The sequence below is a fragment of the Phaeoacremonium minimum genome (genome assembly GCF_000392275.1).
Source record: "Phaeoacremonium minimum UCRPA7 unplaced genomic scaffold PA7_03_scaffold_3, whole genome shotgun sequence".
NCBI lineage: Eukaryota > Fungi > Ascomycota > Sordariomycetes > Togniniales > Togniniaceae > Phaeoacremonium > Phaeoacremonium minimum.
Window position 1 is genome coordinate 148667 of NW_006920910.1, and position 18303 is coordinate 166969.

The window sequence follows — 18303 nt, forward strand, 5'->3', positions numbered from 1 at the left end:
CCTTCGTCACCGTGCATCTTCCCATCAGCAATGGTTTGCCTCGCTTCCATCGGGCACTTTCTACGAATGGCTAGCCTGCTCATTACCTAGGTACCCTATCCCCTTCCACCCACAGGCCCTGGCCTGCAGATGCCAAATAGGTTCATAACAGTGTCGTATTAAACATAGTACACTCTTTTTCTTGTCATTTGCCTTGACATTGGATGCGACCTCTCATGTCAGCGGCACATCACACATCACATCCCATCCCATCCCATCCCATCCCATCCAGCCAAGATGATCCGAGGTCAGTCCACAGCGCACGCTACCCACTCGCTTGTCTTGTGAGCGATTATCATGTTGCCAAAGCCATGGATGCACTGCACGTGGTTGCACGGGCTGCACAGGCAACACGAGCATACAAGCTCCGCAGTATTCATGACTAGACGGTGCATCAACAACACCTCTCCCCACCGGGGCAGTGCTGGCACACTGTTGGTTGCATCAGTTCGACGAGAGAACCATCGAGGAGGCATCGGCTGATGGGACTGCTAGGATCTAACCAGTCCTTAGACTCTTCCGGATTCTGGTATGCCGAATTTCTTCGGGCGGCACGATCGTCTTCTTCTTTCTAGCTTCGACATGTCGTCGTGAAGAAACTTCTCTCCGAGACTATCACATAGAATAGTATAGCTCAGCATCCCGTCGTCTGTGGGGTCTACCAAACCCGCGCTTTTCTTTCTCTCGACTCTGGCTCTCGGCCCATGTCCTAGCAGAGAACTTTTTGGCGAGAGCCTACAGAAAAGCAGAGGCAGAAGAGAGAGACTAACAGAATCCCTACCGCCTGTGGATGCCACCTCTTCCCAAATCGGCCTCGACGAGGAGTGCTTGGATCCGGGGACAGGCCTAGACCCAGGCACTTCTCAGTGCAGATGGCAGGGATCCGGGCTCTAATGCAGGTACCGCTCAGGGCTCATCAGAGCACTAGCCAGGCTGGCCAGTCAGGGGAGCCGTCATTTCGCCCGGGGCTGCTAGGACGTTTATTCTGGTCTATTGGCATTTGGGGTCTGCAATTGGCCGGCGGCACCGTTTAGGTCTTGGCCTGGTCCCCTGCCTTGCCGCTTTGGGCACCCTGGACCGGATCCCGACCAGGGGAGCTACTGACTCTATCTCTTCGGCCGTCACCTTTTTTTCTTCTTCGCGCTCACAATGGCAAGAAGACATACACCAAGTAAAGGACCACGAGTGTGTTGCCGAATGAAGCAAAACAGCTACCTAGCTACAGTACCTACCTTGCCGCTCATCAAGTCACCGTGCCATCCATCCACCGAGGCAATATCACCGTTGCAGCTAGCTCTTATACCTTTGGAGCTGAGGGACCTGGCTTCTGGCTTCTTTACGTCAACGGCGCTCGTCCTCCTCGACCTGGTTGTTGACCCTCTGGCCGGTCGTCCGATGGCTCCGATGGCCTTTTCTGACGGCCTCATCCCCAGGTCTACCTAGCTACCTACTCTCGCTTCCTTTAGCCGCCCTGTGTTATGTGTTATTTATTATTATTATTACATCCAGATTCAGTTTGGATGGCTTCCGGGTCTCGGTACTAACAGAAATCCGTGGTGATGCCCCCCAGACTTTAGGATTGCCATGACTCTGTTCGGCCATGCACCATGCTAGCTCTGAAGCCAGCAACGGTCGAGCCAGGTGCGGGCTCTACTTTACCTGGGCAGTCTACTTTAGTCTACCTTACATGGTACGCTATGCAGTTGCAGTGCCGTGCACTGGCTCAATCCTACCTACATGTACCTACAGTACCACGATGTCAACGCCCAAGCGGGCCCATCTGGCGCATCGTGCCCATCGTACCTGCCCTTTTGTGTGTACCGGTACTCGACCGTATTCTCCTTGCGGAGGTACTATGCAGTAGGTGCAATGGAACCCCCCTGGCTCGTGGCACTGCCCACCCGGCGAGCTCCCCGCCCAATCGCACCTTCCCCTGCCCTTGGTTACTCTTGCCGGTTGCTCTGCTTTGCATTTGCATGCGAGAGCAGTATAAGGTGCTGGTGATGCCTCCTTCCATGTGTTTTCTGCTCGGTAGCCGTTTCCTCGTCGTCTTTGACTCTGGGGTGGTGCACCGACTCTTCGTCGCCTTTTCTTCCTTCCTTCTCTATCAGACCATACACTCGTTTCTTGGAAGCCATTCGTTGCTTCTGTCACTCGCTTTACACCACCATGGCCTCCTTCAGGTCTCTGGCTGCTCTTGCAGCTCTTTCTCTCGTTCAAAATGTTCACTCGTGGAACATCGATCTTCCTATTTGCACTGAACCCTTCCAGCCCTTTGTGTACTCGGGATGTTATCAGGATCTCAAGAACCCCAATGCTCTGATCTTCAGGAGCGACCTCGACACTCAGAGCATGACGGTGGAGCTCTGTGTTGCTGAGTGCAAGGGTGGGTGAAGCCCGTGCTGCACATATGATATGCCTCAGAAATACTAAATTCTCATACAGGTAATGGCTATCGCTATGCTGGTCTGGAGTATTATGGTGAATGCTATTGTGGAACCAGCGTCAATGGTCCCCAGGTCGACGAGTCCGAGTGCACGTTCCCCTGCACTGGTAACTCATCGGAGACATGCGGAGGGAACAGCTTCATCAATATCTGGCAAGACACTACGTTCCCCACGGAGGAGGCGACCATTGCGGACTACGTCTCCCTAGGCTGCTACACCGACGACTCTGACAGTGGCCGCACCCTCTCCTATCCTATGGACAATGTCGACTCGGCCACCATGACCACCGAGATCTGCCTGGATGCCTGCAAGGACGCCGGCTTTCCGTTCGCCGGCACTGAGTATGGCGGCGAGTGTTGGTGCGGTGTCGTTGTTGGCAACTTCTCCACCTCGGCCCCGTCTGATGAGTGCTCCATAGCCTGCAACGGCGACTCCAGTGAGATCTGTGGTGGCCGATCTCGCCTGAATCTGTATGTTGCCCAAGATCTCGAGTCGCTCCAGCCTTGTGGCTATGTGCCAAGCTCTTCGTCGTCCTCAGTCTTGCCGCCGACCAGTTCCACGAGCTCGGTCAGCTCAACCAGCTCTGCGTCTACGTCATCCACGTCGACCACTTCTTCTCAGCCCGTGACATCATCCAAACCTGTCACATCGTCTACGACAAGCTCGGTAAAGACATCATCTACCACGTCTTCCTCTACCAAGAAAACATCATCTACCACAACTTCATGCAAGGAAACAACCACGAGCAAGCCGAAAACCACCTCGACGAGTACGTCAACCAAGAAGACGTCGACGACGACCTCACCTTGCAAGGAGACAACTACGTCAAAGACAAGCTCAACGAAGACAACGAAGACAACATCTACCACAACGCCTTGCACTACTAGCAAGGGCCAGCCGCCAAAAACCACGTCTTCGACGACAATCTCAACCACCACCTCAAAACCAGTAACCACCAAGCCACCGGTTTCAACCACATCCAGCGCCGCTCTGTGCACCTCAACCGTGACAATCCCATCAACTTGTGAGTATGGATGTGGTAAGTGGTGCTCTGACGAAATTCCGGATTTTGATGATGTCGATGGTTGCAAGTCTGGCTCCTCTCACTGCAAACTGCAGGTTGCTGCCTGCTTCAAGAATGCTGGTTGGCCAGGAGCTATGGACTGCTTTGACTTCTCATCATGGTGCTCTGATATTGGTAGCTACTGCACGTCAGCCTCAAGCCGTGGTGGCAAGTGCAACAAGGGCGACGCCTGGAAATCGAAGCCGCCTAAGGGAGGCAACTCGCCCACAACATCCACATCTGTCTATACTTGCAAGCCGACATCCACATCTACCACATCCACCAAGAAGACCTCATCCACGTCAAGCTCAACCACCAAGTGCCCTGTGCCGACTGCCACTGGAATCTGCAAGCAGCCTACCAACAACCAGTATGGCTATGGCCCAGGCAACCCAGTTGGTGATATCGACCTGCCTATCTTGACGTGCAACGACCTGAAGGATGACTTTTCCAAGTATCCCTTCAAGCTGTACACTGATAGCGATTCCAAGAAGTGCGGTGGTTACTCCCGCCCCTCAGTCCCCAACGCCTGCGCGGACGCCTGCAAGGCACAGTACGACCAATGTCAGGATACCTACGCGACGGGCTGCAAGGAGAAGAACGGCGTTGGCAGCAGCAAGAGCGGAAGCAGTGGAAGCAGCAGTTGGTGGCCGTTCTGGAAGCGATCCGCATTCCCAGGCTCGTACTTTGACTACATCAAGGCGCCCAACAAGCGTACATTTGGCTGGACAGATACGTACACCACCGCCTCGTCGAAGTGCACTGCCCAGTACAATGACTGCCTGAGCCAGAATAAGGGCGTCAGTGCTGGGACTAAATGTACCAGCTATGGCACTGGCTGGTGAAGAGGGAAAGGAAGTAAACAAAGATAATAGTACTATTTCTACATCAATGTCTAATGTAATTTCTTTAATGATTGGAGGGGTATATGGGGGTATCATTTGGCAGTATCGGAAGGATTGGATACTACACAGCGGTCATCATCTAGGCACGGATATTGGCCGGACACTCCTTTCATGAGCAACAACAACAAGAAATAAGAATAACCGACTGTTCGGTATAACCAGTATATCATACGCTTCTTACGCTCCCTCAACACATACTTACAGCCGAGAAAAATTAGTAGTAGTATTAGTAATGAGAGAACGCAACGCAAGGACTTACCTTGCGTGATTCATGTATAAGCATTTCACTTCTCGATTTCTAGGAGGGTGTCGCTCTATTTAAAGGGGTTCTTGTCTGAGAAAGAATGTCCATTCTTGTCACAAGCATAGTAGGTCGAACTATCGTTCATTCTGAATGGCCACTCCACCACAAAAAACAAAGAGATATCCGAAGTCATGCAATTATTTATTTTTTATTCCCTATGTCTGCGAGTCTATCTTATCAGGAGGCTATCATGCATATCATTTGCGTCCAAACATATTGCGAGAGCTACTTCATGCTCGACAATTGCTACCTATTCGAAGGCGAGAACAGCCCGGTATCTTACCTTCCCAGCCTGCAGTTTCTCGAATATCTGGCTGACAGTCTCTGCACCTTCATGCTTGAAGACTTGGATCGTAGGCTTGATGCCGTTGCGTGCTGCAAAGTCGAGCATGTCGTCGTGTTCGGCCCGCGAGGCAACGAGGCTGCTCTGGATGTGGAAGATATCCCAGAAGATCCGGTCGGCTCTGTTTGATGCAGCGGCCCATCCGTTAGTGTTTCTGCCGCACAACGTGAAGGCGGCAATGGCCGAGAAGACTTACGGCAGGACGAGAGGCCCTCGAGTTGGAGCGGAGAGAGGCACGATGACGCCGCCCCTTGCGAGGACGGACTTCTGGGCGAATCTGAGAGGGGAGATGGCCATGTTAGAACCTGCACGACGTGGGCTCGTGGGGCGTGAGGGGGCGCGCGCGCGCGCGCTCTGGACTTACTTGTCCCAGTCTGGGTACTTGTTGCTGGAGATGATCATGGCCTGCACCGGGGCGCGGACCTTCTCGGGCTCACCCATGAGGACGAACTCGCTGGCGCCCAAGGCCCTTGCCTCCTGCTCCTTGTCCTTGCTCGTGCTGAAGACGACGACCTCGGCGCCCATCTTGGCGGCGAACTGAATGGCCAGGTGTCCCAGGCCCCCGATACCAATGATGCCCACGCGGTCGCGCGGCTGGATCGTCTTGATCAGGGCGCTGTACACGGTGGCGCCCGCACATTGTAGGGGGGCGGCGTCGGCGCTGTCCAGGGCGTCGGGGATCTTGTGGACGTAGCTCTCCTTGCCGACGTAGTAGGGGGCGAAGGAGCCATTGTCGTAGTCGCCCTCGCCGTAGATGACGCGGTCGTAGCACAGGATGTCGCGGCCGGTCAGGCAGTAGCCGCAGTGGCCGCACGAGGCCTTGTGGAAGCCGCCGCCGGCGCGGTCGCCGGCCTTGAGCTGGGTCACGTCCGAGCCGACGGCCTCGACGACGCCCACGCCCTCGTGGCCCATCGCCAGCGGGGCGCCCGCGTGGGAGAACTCGAGGTCGGTGTAGCACACGCCCGAGTGCGTGACGCGGATGAGCACGTCCTTGGGGCCGAGCTCGGGGATCTTGGCGGGGGCGGCGATGATGGAGCCGTTTATCGTGCGGAACACATTGTATTCTTTGCCTGTGAGATTTGCGGAGGCCATGGCGGTGTTGTGGAGGTGGAATTCGTTGTATGGGTGTTGTCGATGAGGAGTGTTCGGGGTGGTTGGGATCGGTCACTGTGAAGACTGGTTCTGTCCCACGACTTCAGGAGACACGAGCGTCCTTTAAATCTCTGAAGGATGTTCAGTACAAACGGTCCATTACTAAGAGCCGGAACCTGGTGGCCTCGTCTGGACATTGGTATACTGAACAAAGAGGAGGAATGAGGCATAAGCATCACGGTCTACGCAGTTACTCAGCATGCCGCGCGGTTTCATCTACGGCATCATAGTGGCCACCAATCCCTGACGGCACAAGGACGATAGTCAGGCAGAGACACAGTAGCGTAATGGATGAGCCGCCCATGACCTTACTCCGTGACTCCGTCGACGAATGGTAGCAAACAATGCTCGAGGCATAGACGCCGGTAACCATCTCGAGGCAAGCACGGTGGGGATTACTCAACTGGATCGTCGTCTGATTGATGGAGCAAGCAAGACGATGACAAAGGCCCTGAGTTTATTCGAACCGCATTCCACTAGAGACATGCGATGATGCGTCGGACTCTGGCTAAAGATGCATGGTGAGAATCAAAGTCAGGGGCTAGGATTGTTCAAGGGGGTGGTAACGGTGTTACGGCCGGATACAAGAGCCGTTTTGGCACATCGCTCTGTGGCTAGCCAGATCAAGTCCACCTCAAACTCCGTATCTCCTGTAGACTGGGCCACAACATGTTGTTCTCGCAGTGTTGTCCCGTGGAGAAAGGGTGAAGTGTGTAGATCAAGAACTATACCTAAACGGGAAAGAAGTGTAATCAAGTCACGATTACTGATCTTGCGTAGTGTTGTAAGTTACCTAGAAAAACCCCAGGACACAAGCTTTTGATGCCAGGGGAAAAAAGGCTAGGAACTTAATGACAAGTATTTCAGAAGCAGAAAGCATGAAATGTGCTGTTGACAAACTTGATCGGGGACTAATCACTCTGCTTTTGTTAGGCACATGAGACCATGCCAACGCTTCACGAGAAATGCTACTTAGCATGGAAGAATCCTAGCCATAAGCCAGTCGCTCAGTAGTTCATGTTGAAAGAGTCGGCTGCTTCAATTTTGTAGTACTTTGAAGCAGCCGAATGACAACCTTGATGCCTTTTGAGACCTTTGAGTGAGTACAACCTATAAAGGACTAAAGCTCGCCGTCTATTGAAATAGATCGATAGTAACCCTAGGTGGACACATAAATCGGGATATATTAACAATAATTTATATTAAAAACTCAATGTATGCTTCAGATTTACCTATATTAGAGACTTCCATCGAGAAATATTATGCGTAGGCCACTTTCTATGTCGTGTTTAGTTGATCTCTACATGCCATTGGTGAAGAGATGACCGGCATCAGGTCACAAGTGAGGTTGATGCAGATAAGATAAAGCGGGTAAAAGCGGGTCACCAAGAACGCTGGTCTCTTTCCTATTCGGTGGTGGGGTTGTCAGAAATAATTTTTGGGTTTAGTGATCTTGCCAGGACCCTCGGAAAGAGAGACAAGAAGAACATCATCATTTTCAAACAATTTTTCGGACTTGGCGAGAGGCTCTGTACTTATCGCCGTCGTCTCGTCCCCAAGATGCGTCCCCTCACAGAATCGGAAACGCAAACATTGTTTGCAAAGCTGGCAAACTATGCCGGCGGCTCAATCAAGCAGCTCATCGCACCTCTCGACGACTCCCCCAATGCGGACCGCTACGTCTTCCGCATGATTCGCGACAGAGTCTACTATGTCCGCTTGTCTGTAGCGAACATGGCTACCTCTGTCGCTAGAGATAAGCTGCTATCTCTGGGTATTTGCCTCGGTTCGTACCTTCAATGCTCTACCTGTCCTGTCCTTTTGCTGACTCTCCGACGTATAGGTAAATTCACGAAGTCGGGCAAGTTCCGCCTCCACATCACTGCACTTCCAGTCCTTGCCGAGCATGCGCGCTACAAGATCTGGGTTAAGCCAAACGGCGAGATGCCCTTCCTCTACGGCGGCAACATTGTGAAGGCGCATGTTGGTAGATGGTCGGATGACTGCCCCGAGCACCAGGGTGTTGTGGTTTACAGCATGAACGATACGCCGCTAGGCTTTGGAGTCACGGCCAGAAGTACGGCCGAAGCGCGGCGTCTGGATCCTACAGGTATTACCTGCTTCAGGCAGGCGGATTGTGGAGAATACCTTCGAGACGAAGACACGCTCTTTGCTGGTTAAGAGCTTTGCGGAAGAAGCGAGATGCTTGCCAGGGTGGATTCGACGCGACGTGGTCGATCATCGTGCTTACGAAAGAGAGTCACTTGTAGAATGGGGATTCTTCATCTGTTTGGCGTCATGGAATGGGAAAAGCACGACTTGGGAGTTTGGTATGGTTGATATTCCTCGATCAGTGGCTAAGGGCTGGACTTTTTTATATACCTCGATTAGACAAATGCACACCTCGGTCGCATCTAACCAATTACTCCGAGACCTACCCCAGCAAGGCCCAAAAACGCCGCAAACATGTTTCTATGCGTGACTTTCATACTCCGTGATGCCGTGGATGAGCCCTTCAATCTCAGGGATTGGGGTCTGGGGTCGGCTCTCCCTCCTAAAGAAGCTGATGTGTTCCCGCTCCGCCACGTACTCACTGTCGGCATAACCCAATAGCGCCTCAATCTCCTTGCTCTGGCGGCCCTTTATCCTGGCTATCTCGGCCGAGGAGTAATTTGCCAGTGCTCGTCCAACATCTTCTGCAGGACCGACCCAATGTCTGCCATCGGCTGATGGCACAGGTGATCTTTTGACAACAACTAATCGTACCGACTCTTGCTGGGCAAATGTCCCCTCGACGTCCACCACGCCGACAGGGAGTAGGCCAGCCTTGTCGAGGAGGGCCTTGTGTGCGCCTGCGTCGATGTAGACAGTGCCGTGTGGCTTTAAGCCGTGCAGGATCCAGAAGGTTCTGTCTCTGATAGGTGTTGGTGAGGGGAGGAAACGGGTGTGAAGGGGTGGCTTCTGTGCGATGTCCATGTTCAAAGAGCTGATTGACTGTGCCAGAGGGTCATCCGCAGTGTCTTCAACGTTGATATGCGTTTGTAGGGACGCTGGTGATCTGCTGGCTTGTATGTACTGCACAATCCTGCCTATATTACCAGGATTGGAGGATCGTGTGATGACTGTGGTCACCCCTGCGGACGTTGCGAGCCTGGCGGCAACAATCTTGGTCATCATGCCACCAGTCCCTAATGCAGAACCGGCTGAAGACACTGCGCCGAGTTAGAGCTGTTAGAGCTGAAAGGGGAGGGGAGCGTACCGTCAGCTGTGAGAGCCCCTATATCCTCCACGACTTCGATCGGTTGGGCATCAGGGTTGGTCCGCGGGTTCTTGTCATATAGGCAGTCAACGTCCGTCATGAGAAAAAGTAAATCTGCATGAATCATAGCTGCCGTGATGGCAGATAATGTGTCATTGTCTCCGAACTTGATCTCGGAGACTGCTAGGGTGTCGTTCTCATTCACGATGGGGATGACACCCATGTCCAGAAGCTCGTTGAATGTATTCTGGGCGTTGAGGTACCTCGTTCTCTACAGGAGAAGATTAGCCTGGGTGTCTCTGACGTGTACAATGAAACTCACATCAGCAATATCATTCCGTGTGAGTAGAATCTGGGCAATAGGTTGCCGTAAATGGTTGAACAAGCTGTCCCAGAGACTCATCAACCGACATTGGCCAATTGCTGCTAACGCCTATAATTCTTGTTAATTAAAAACGACACAGATCAAGAAGTACGGAGCCTCACTTGTAATTGTGCTAGGTGCTTCGGTCTCTTTTCCTTGTCCATTCTACGAAGACCCACGCCAATGGCGCCGGAGGAGACGATGACAACTCTGTGGCCATTTTTCCGCAACTTTACGGCTGTCTCAACTATCAAAGTGAGAATTGAAAGGAGAGGTTCATGGCTCTTCTCATCGACAATCGAGCTCGTTCCTAAACGGACCCCTGTCAGTTTTCATGGATCCGGCTAACATGAAAAAAGTTGCATATTCCGCATTTGAGTCGACTCACCCAGCTTGATAACAACACTAAGGGGCTTATGTCCCTTCATAGCTGAAGCATTGAAGCATGAATATTAGCGAGGTTATTCTCGAGTGAAGTGTAGACTAGGGTATGACATATTTGGAGAAAGATCAGGCGAGAATCGGGCTCATCTTACAAGGGTCGTGCTGCTGCTCTGGGTCCATTGTTGCGCATCTGCACCACTCCTTTGCGCACAGAGGCCACCGCCAGTTGAGTCAGCCGGGGAGTGTCAATTTACAGTGGGTTGAGTGGTAATGAAGGGCACTTGAAAGGCGCAGGGGCCCAAAATTTTATGTAAACTGCATCAGGACCCCACCGAGGATCGGAGCGGCAGAAAACCCCAGTTTCTAGCGCTCTCACCGCCCGAAACTGCCGGATCCAAGACCGCCTTGGAGTCTCTACAGCACCGCCGGGCGAACGAGCTTCAAAGCCACAGCCGTCCTGCATCCATCCTGCCAAACAACCCACGGAATTCCACTCCGACCGCCTCTTATGCAATGCAGCATACATAGAAGGGTATATTGTATCGACGTATCGACTCTTCCGTGTGTCACGCGTATGCACAGCCCGTGAATACAAGGCACTCGCTTCTTGGCCTTGCGCAGAGCTCATTCGAACAAGGCCATAGACCACGCCCACCTTATGACAATGGCGTCCTCGTCGCCAGCCTCGAACCCAGAGCAGACGGCCACATCTGCTCCCACCCCCCAGCAGCCCAGCTCCGTGCCCAGCACGTCACCTCCGACACTCCCACGCACACTTGAGAACGACCCGGCCCGCACAGGCTTCGATCCCAAGACCAAGTGGTGGATCAACTACTTCAAGATCCTGACGGGGCAGATCACCACAGAGGGCGCCTTCCACTACCGCGAAGAGCGGTACAGGACGCACGAGGAGCGAGACTGCAAGCGGTGCGAGCAATACCGCGATTGGCTGCTGGAGTACAGCCCGACGGTGCGCTTCCTGGCGCAAAAGGTGGAACAGCTGAACGGACGCCTAGACGGGTCAAACATCCTCTGCAAACGATGTCCGGCGCGGCTTACAGATGACGGCCAGGTGCATCGGCAGAGTGGTGGGTTCAGTCCGAACCACGGTATCCTACTGTGCGCGAACGAGGTCAGGAATAGAGGGCATCTCGAAGATACCATGGCGCATGAGATGGTGCACGCCTATGACCATCTGAGGTGGAAGGTCGATTGGGTGGGGAAGAAGGATCTCAGGCATGCTGCATGCACGGAGGTTAGTTCCCCCATAGAACTGCCCATTTACAATGTGCAAAGCTGACTGATACTAGATCCGCGCTTCGATGCTGAGTGGCGAGTGCCGATGGACGAGGGAGTCCATCACTAGAGGGAACTGGACTCTAACACAGCAGTTCCAGGATTGCGTACGGAAAAGAGCCGTGCAGTCCGTCATGGCTCGGCCGATGTGTAAGGACGATGTGCAGGCCGTCAAGGTGGTCAACGAGGTCTGGGATTCGTGCTTTGCAGACACCAGGCCATTCGACGAGGTGTATAAGTGATACCCGCATAACTTTTGAATGGATACCTTGTATTAATACCCTGAACCCTCCTGGACCCCCGATGTTGCGGCATATCTACAGACCAATGCGTAAATAAAAAAGAAAGCGCGGTCAACAGTCATGCATAATCCAGCCGCATTATCCCCTCTTTGTCCCCTTGAACGCCAGCATAATAATCCTACAATACGAAACTCCATTCATGAGTCGTTGGCAGCTATCATTTCCCCGATGCCCTGTTGGTTGCTCTCTCGCCCTTCACGCAGTGCTTCACGATCCAAGGGTGCTGCTGAACCTCCTCCAGCGGTAACCTCTTCTCGGGATCTAATACCAACAGCTGGGAATATTGTTAGCGGAAAGATACATTGAGTTTTGAAGTGGTGTAGTGTTTCTTACCTTCTTGACGAGGTCTCTAGCCTCGGGGCTGACGAAGGATGGGATTGTCATATCGGCTCGAGCAATCCGCCTCTGTGTCATGACAGGCGTGTCCTCGAATGGCGCCTCGCCAACGAGGAACTCGTACGTCAAGACACCCAAGCTCCACAGATCGACCTTCTCGTCGTAGGAGTTATCCTTGCTGCCAGATTTGATCATCTCTGGGGGGAGATAGTCAAGCGTGCCGCAGAGGGTTGCTCTCCTGTGATTCGGGGCGTGCACACTCCAGCCAAAGTCGGAGATCTTGATCTCGCCATGAATACCGACGAGGATGTTCTCGGGCTTGATATCCCTGTGGATAACGTGTTTTCTGTGCAGATATCGTAGGGCAGAGGCCATCTGTGCGATATACTGAGCAGCTTTCCATTCCGGAAAGCGGTTCTCTTTCCTCAAGTGCTTGTACAACTCGCCCTTCGCTGCGAATTCCAGAATAAGGAAAATTCGCTTGCTGTCGTGGAAGTGGCCATATAGCTTGAGGATGTTTGGGTGCCGTAGATTGCTCTGAATCTCAATCTCACGGCGAATCTGCTTCTCGACACCGGAACCGTGCTGCAGTTCCGACTTGTACTGGACCTTCAAAGCGCAGATGAATCCGCTACTTCGTTCGCGGGCCAGGTAGACACGGCCAAACTTGCCCTTTCCTAGAGGTCGCCCTATCTCAAACATGCCTAGATGGAACGTCTTTGGCGCCAGCTCCTGAATCATAGTAACCGATCTCCGCTCGGCCAGCGCCTGCTCATCGGAGCTGCGCGCTGAAGATCCGGTCTTGTCCTTCTTTCCCGGTGACGTTTGGGTGTTGGAAACAGATTGACCCTTCCACTGTGCCTGCTGCGAGGGCAGTGTCACTGTCTGGACGGTGTTGGTATTTTGCGACTGGAGTGCGACTTTGAACAGATTCGGCCTGCTCGTGCTCTGCGATAATTGGGTCACGGTTGACGTCGCAATACCCTATGAACTGTTAGATGACTGCGAGATGCATTATTGGACATTGAATGATGCATACCTTAGATTTTGTGTACAGCCGAGTACCATCACCAGGATCGTTCTCATCGTTGACTGACATGCGCTCGAAGCGCTGCTCCAGCGTGCGACTAGCCATCGTTGCCATTGGAATCGATGAAGATGAGGGAGGAAGAAAGGAGGGAGAGAGAAAGTTTCCAGTCAGCACCCAGAAGTGCAAAGCGAAGTTATGGACGAGACTGACGACCAAACCTACCTATGAAGAGGAGAACTGGTGTCGGTGTGGTGGAGGGACCTTATTAGACCAGGTTATTTACGCTAGGGGCCAATGTGAGGCGAGGCACTGCTGAGATGGTCACCACGGCAACAGGCGATTCTAAAACCGCGGGGACGCCCCACCAAACACAACGGACATTCCATTCAGCCTCCAACTTCGTAACTCCCACTTTCACAAATAGAGAATGAAGAAGTGTCAACTCGACTTACACCCAAAAGGAAGGTTTTGTTTGTTACGGTAATATCTTGTAGCCTCGAAACTGAAAGTGCGCTCCCCGCGCAACAACAAGGTGTTGTTACCATGATATTGACCATTCACGTTTATCAAGTTGCAATAATGTATATCACTAAGAGCAGGCAAGATGCTGCTTGTTTTTTGAGTTTTCTACACCATGGCTTGTTGTGTTAGTCACTAGCAACCTGTGCTTTTACCTTGTTTTCCGAAGTCTCTGTCCTCTATTGCCCACACTGACCTGATGGACCATCGAGTTAATTGACTTGTACAACTAGTTTCTACCTCCAATCCTTTTCCATAATGGCTTTCGAGAGGATTCATTTGATTGGTATATTATCAGAGGTGACTCTTGAGATTCTCCGTGGGGGTTGCGTAGGAGACCTATCTCCGATACAACTTGGAGCTGGGCCGGAGGGAAACTCTCATGCTGGACATCATCTTGAGAAGAGCTATCTCCGATAGTGATACTTGAGATGGTTCATAAAGGATGCTTCTTCCAATCAATCAAGCCCACTTCCACAGAAGATTATTATACTTCACAAATTGTTCAGCAAACTACAAAGTAGGAGCGCTTCTTTATGACTTCACATCATACATAAGCTATAGAACAATCTACGATGGCGAGGACCCCAGAAGAAACACCGAACGGGCAAACAACAAGGAACGCTTCTTTGCCTTCTGGACCCGCTGCTTGTCCTAAGCTTGGAGAAACCTCAAACATAACAGCTGGAAGTGCTATCAGTCAACGACAAGGTGGTCCTCGCGTTGCGATATTCCCTCACTACGCCCCTCCGTTCTGGCAGATTTCAAGTCTATCACCTATCAAATACGACCAGAAGGCCGTGAAAGAAGCGGAGGATTGCCTCATCTACAGTCGTCGAAAAACCCTGTCAGAAGCTGCTCCGATCCTAGAGCGTCTTCGTGGTCTTGGTTTCGATGAAGAGAAGTTACAAGAGATCGGCACTCTTACGCCAGAGCGACGGGAGTATTACTTTCGTCGAGCTTACCTAGTTAAGAAGATCCTTCGTGCGTGGCGCAGGGGTAACAAGAAGATTGACCTATCCGCAATCCCAATTGATGAGCAATGCGGCAATGTGGATAACGATCTGATTTTGGTCCACTTCGGCGCACTGAAACACCATGACTTACTGGAACTCTACGGTGCGGGCAAAGATACATTGGAGTTTATTGGAGGCGGGCGAGGCTTGAAGCGGCCGGATATGATCAATACTCTTGAGGACGTCATGGCCTTGAGGCTGTTCCAGCCAGTATGCGAAAAACCTGTTCTTGAGATGTTGCGAGAGTTTTTGGGTGTGATAGACCAGTACAAAAGCACCGGCTCCCACTCTTGCACCATCAGCAATATGAAGGAAGCTACCTGGATGAGGTTGAAAACTTTCGTGGACTGTGCTTGGTGAACAAGCTTGTCGGTGGATCATGGTTATGCTCTGAAAAGAGTACGAGTAAACTTGCATTCCTTAATCTGGCGCAGGTAATAATAAAAGTTGACAGTGGCACCTCTCTCCATCCATGTGAAGTTGAAAGCCTAGGACCTTTGCATATTGCGGCGTCCCAATTATAGTTGTCGCCCCACTAAATCATCCCACGAATTGCCCCTCAGGCTCAGCCTCATGTTGAACTCTCAAATCTTCAACTGCATTTTCATCTCCTGCACCTCTCTGGCGAGCATATGAGAAACAAAAGGGTCGGCAGACGTTGAATACTCACAGACACACCTATTCATTTGATCATCGTTCTCAGGGACGTAAGACAGCCGTGATGCTGCACATCACCGCGGCTAACGAGCCGTATCCGTCTCCAGATATGCTGTCACAAGCCACCACCACACACACACAAGGGAATTTCCAGATCTCGTCGCGGAAACTGCCCATATCTAAGAGTGGACCGATAGACGACATGTCCAAGAAGCTGGGAATCCCGATTCCGGAAATGATCTTTGGCGACAATCTCGTCTCTATCAAGCACGTCCCTTCCGGCTGGACGGTGTCATTCACGGCTGAGGACGCCTTGGACCTGGTGGACAAGACAGACCGCAATATGCTGCAGGTTGCATATGCGGGATCGTGGTCATCCAGCCGCGAGCAGCAGACGGCCGGCATTAAGGAGGTCGTCAAGCCGTATGACTGGAGCTACAGCACTACATATAAAGGCACCGAGGCTGCCGGTGCCGCTGGCCAAGCGCTGGCGCCGGGATCGACTCCCATTCCTCTGGAGCTGCTGAAAAGGCGCGATCCAATCTTGTTCTTTGACGAGGTCATGCTGTATGAGAGCGAGCTAGACGACAACGGCATCAGCGTCTTCAGCGTCAAGGTGAGGGTCATGGCGCAACGGATGTTGCTGCTGTGTCGGCTCTACATGCGGCTGGACAATGTCGTCGTGAGAGTGAGGGACACGAGGGTATATGTCGACTTCGAGAAGGGTCAAGTTATAAGGGAGTATACTGCAAAGGAGGACAATTTCAACAACGCGAAGAGAGTGAGTTGATCGGCTGCGATCCTGCTATTTCTACCTCTTATGGCACCCACAGTGCTAAATGTGAAGCAGAGTCTACTGATGTCCGGTCTCCTCCCTGATGCAATCACCGTGGCTCTAAGGGATGCAAACCAGATAGCAAATCTACTGCCTATCGTCGATCAGCAACTTGAGACCGTCTCTCTTGGGTCATAGATACGGCGTATCAATTTAGGAAATGGCTCTGATGGCATCCATGGACTACGACGGAGCTGGTGGCGTTCAGGATTGTAGGATCAAGCTGGTGCGGCGATGACAGAAACGATGAGATGCCTCGACTAAAATGGTATCAAGCATAATTCATACCCGATGTACAAAGATATTTTCCCAACTTCGACGTTCAATCGTCGAAAGAATTTCATAAAGACTTCTCGATCCATGACCCGAGCTTCCTAGCGCAATAGCAAAATGTGAATAATCCTAGACTAATTCATCCAAGCTAGGCTTAACAGACTCCTCATACCTCCACCGGTTGCTCATCTGGAATCACCTCTGGGACTGGGGATGACGACTCCACAACCTCCTCGAAGTCCAGCGACCATTTGTCTACCTCCTTGAACCTCTTGCCCTGGGTCTTCAGTTCTTCACTGATTGGCGCCACGCTACCACTTGGCTCAGAATCGTCGAAGAAGGTGTCATCAACTGGCTCCCCAACCACGATTGAGTCTCCCTCGGTTTGATTCTCCTTATCTGAAAGGTTTCGAGAGCCGTATGTTCGTTTTGCTCGCTTTCCGCGTGCTGGTGCTTCTTTAGGTTTTTTCGACTGGTTTGTGGTAGCAGCACCTCCCAATGGCCGTACTGGCCGCCTTGGTTTTCTTGACCCAACATAGGAGATCTCGTCGTCCTCATTAGCAACGCCATCGTCGTCATCATCGGAAGATTGCATGCCAAATGGATCTTCACTACGAGCTCTCTGCCGTCGGCGAGGAAGCAACGATGCCAGATCAGCTGTGTTCAAGCTGGGGGTAGGTTCGCGCTTGGAGACGGCTTTCGCCTTGCGAGTTGCCCGTGCGGGAAAGTTGGGTGAATGTGTCAAAGATGGTGGCGAAGACATTTCTGATAAGGCGTCATCTAGTGCGGGTGTCTTCCTTGATCGTGAGGCTGGCCGCTTTGAGCGTCCTCGCCGTAGAGACTTGTACGATGGCCATACGGGCGGGCTTGCATTTGACGATCCGCTGCTAGCTGGTGGCGCCATGATCTCGTCCTCATTCACGGGCGTAGCAAATCGATCGCGGTCAAGGGCGAGTGAAGAAAGAGATGACTGGTCATCAACTTCGATGGAATCGTGAACCTCTTCATTGTCTTCCTCCTGCTCAACAGCTTGCCTCTTGGGCTCATTCTCTCCGAGATCCGTCGATTTTCTCTTTCGTGATTGAATACTGGAGGTTTCGCTCGGCCGGCCCCGGGACGGTCGCGCAGGCGTGCCTTCAGCCTCGGGTGCAAAAATCTCTTCGTCGTCCGCAGAGGTATCATCAGCAGGCCGAGTTGTAGATTGATTTGTTGACTCCTTTTGCGCTGACGATAGCAAGATGCTTGGTTCACGCGCTCTTCGCTTGAAGGTACCCAGACTGAAGGTAGAGCTAAGTCCTGGGGTGTTGGGTCCTCGGCTGCTAGGTCTGATTGGGGCGTCGTCTCTCCCTACAATGCTTGACTGGCGTGGGCGGCGCTTAAAGACACCAATGTTGAAAGTTGACGTATCTGTGGTGTGATGCGGATCTGCAGAATCTTCATCCTCGAAGCTAGTATCCAGATCTCCAAACATCTCGTCGTCCAAAACGTCCAAGCCAGATGCATCTGGCGCCCGTCTCTGCCGCGTTGCAGTCTGCTCCTTGCGACCGACCTCTACGGCAGGGCTGACTGCGTCCTCAGAGTTGTCCGCTCCGCTTGTTGTTGATGTGAGATTATCTAGCCTGCCTAGCGCCTCATCTCTCTTTCGCTTCGAAGCTTCGAGCGCCTCTGACGCCTGCGCATCGGCATTGCCACGCGCGCGCTCAAGTAGTGAGTCCTTTATTATAGATGTTTCCTTCGCCTTGCGGCCGCGTGTTGTCTTGCGGCCGCTGACATTGTCGA

At 52.4% G+C, this 18303-nt stretch overlaps 8 protein-coding genes across 8 annotated transcripts; 5 read left to right on the forward strand and 3 right to left on the reverse strand.

The window, feature by feature from the left end:
• Nucleotides 1–2208: 2208 nt before the first annotated feature.
• UCRPA7_41 (putative glyoxal oxidase precursor protein) lies at nt 2209–3373 on the forward strand (the record flags this gene model as incomplete). The annotated part of the gene is made up of 3 exons (XM_007912639.1): nt 2209–2425; nt 2485–2956; nt 3025–3373. 3 exons carry the CDS (start codon nt 2209–2211, stop codon nt 3371–3373), a joined length of 1038 nt encoding a protein of 345 aa, XP_007910830.1.
• A 143-nt stretch (nt 3374–3516) lies between these two features.
• UCRPA7_42 (putative wsc domain-containing protein) lies at nt 3517–4394 on the forward strand (the record flags this gene model as incomplete). The annotated part of the gene is made up of 2 exons (XM_007912640.1): nt 3517–3525; nt 3606–4394. The coding sequence occupies 2 exons, from the start codon at nt 3517–3519 to the stop codon at nt 4392–4394; spliced, it is 798 nt and encodes a 265-aa protein (XP_007910831.1).
• A 344-nt stretch (nt 4395–4738) lies between these two features.
• Nucleotides 4739–6193, reverse strand: UCRPA7_43 (putative nadp-dependent alcohol dehydrogenase protein; the record flags this gene model as incomplete). Its single annotated transcript, XM_007912641.1, has 4 exons — nt 4739–4768; nt 5042–5222; nt 5298–5378; nt 5466–6193. 4 exons carry the CDS (start codon nt 6191–6193, stop codon nt 4739–4741), a joined length of 1020 nt encoding a protein of 339 aa, XP_007910832.1.
• Nucleotides 6194–7813: 1620 nt separating this feature from the next.
• Nucleotides 7814–8434, forward strand: UCRPA7_44 (putative 60s ribosome subunit biogenesis protein nip7 protein; the record flags this gene model as incomplete). Its single annotated transcript, XM_007912642.1, has 2 exons — nt 7814–8039; nt 8097–8434. 2 exons carry the CDS (start codon nt 7814–7816, stop codon nt 8432–8434), a joined length of 564 nt encoding a protein of 187 aa, XP_007910833.1.
• A 291-nt stretch (nt 8435–8725) lies between these two features.
• Nucleotides 8726–9848, reverse strand: UCRPA7_45 (putative glutamate 5-kinase protein; the record flags this gene model as incomplete). The annotated part of the gene is made up of 3 exons (XM_007912643.1): nt 8726–9465; nt 9513–9781; nt 9835–9848. 3 exons carry the CDS (start codon nt 9846–9848, stop codon nt 8726–8728), a joined length of 1023 nt encoding a protein of 340 aa, XP_007910834.1.
• A 1076-nt stretch (nt 9849–10924) lies between these two features.
• On the forward strand, nt 10925–11798 carry UCRPA7_46 (putative metalloprotease atp23 protein; the record flags this gene model as incomplete). The annotated part of the gene is made up of 2 exons (XM_007912644.1): nt 10925–11515; nt 11571–11798. 2 exons carry the CDS (start codon nt 10925–10927, stop codon nt 11796–11798), a joined length of 819 nt encoding a protein of 272 aa, XP_007910835.1.
• A 217-nt stretch (nt 11799–12015) lies between these two features.
• On the reverse strand, nt 12016–13338 carry UCRPA7_47 (putative aur protein kinase protein; the record flags this gene model as incomplete). The annotated part of the gene is made up of 3 exons (XM_007912645.1): nt 12016–12132; nt 12192–13178; nt 13234–13338. The coding sequence occupies 3 exons, from the start codon at nt 13336–13338 to the stop codon at nt 12016–12018; spliced, it is 1209 nt and encodes a 402-aa protein (XP_007910836.1).
• A 2187-nt stretch (nt 13339–15525) lies between these two features.
• Nucleotides 15526–16389, forward strand: UCRPA7_48 (putative type 2a phosphatase activator tip41 protein; the record flags this gene model as incomplete). The annotated part of the gene is made up of 2 exons (XM_007912646.1): nt 15526–16197; nt 16267–16389. 2 exons carry the CDS (start codon nt 15526–15528, stop codon nt 16387–16389), a joined length of 795 nt encoding a protein of 264 aa, XP_007910837.1.
• Nucleotides 16390–18303: the final 1914 nt, after the last annotated feature.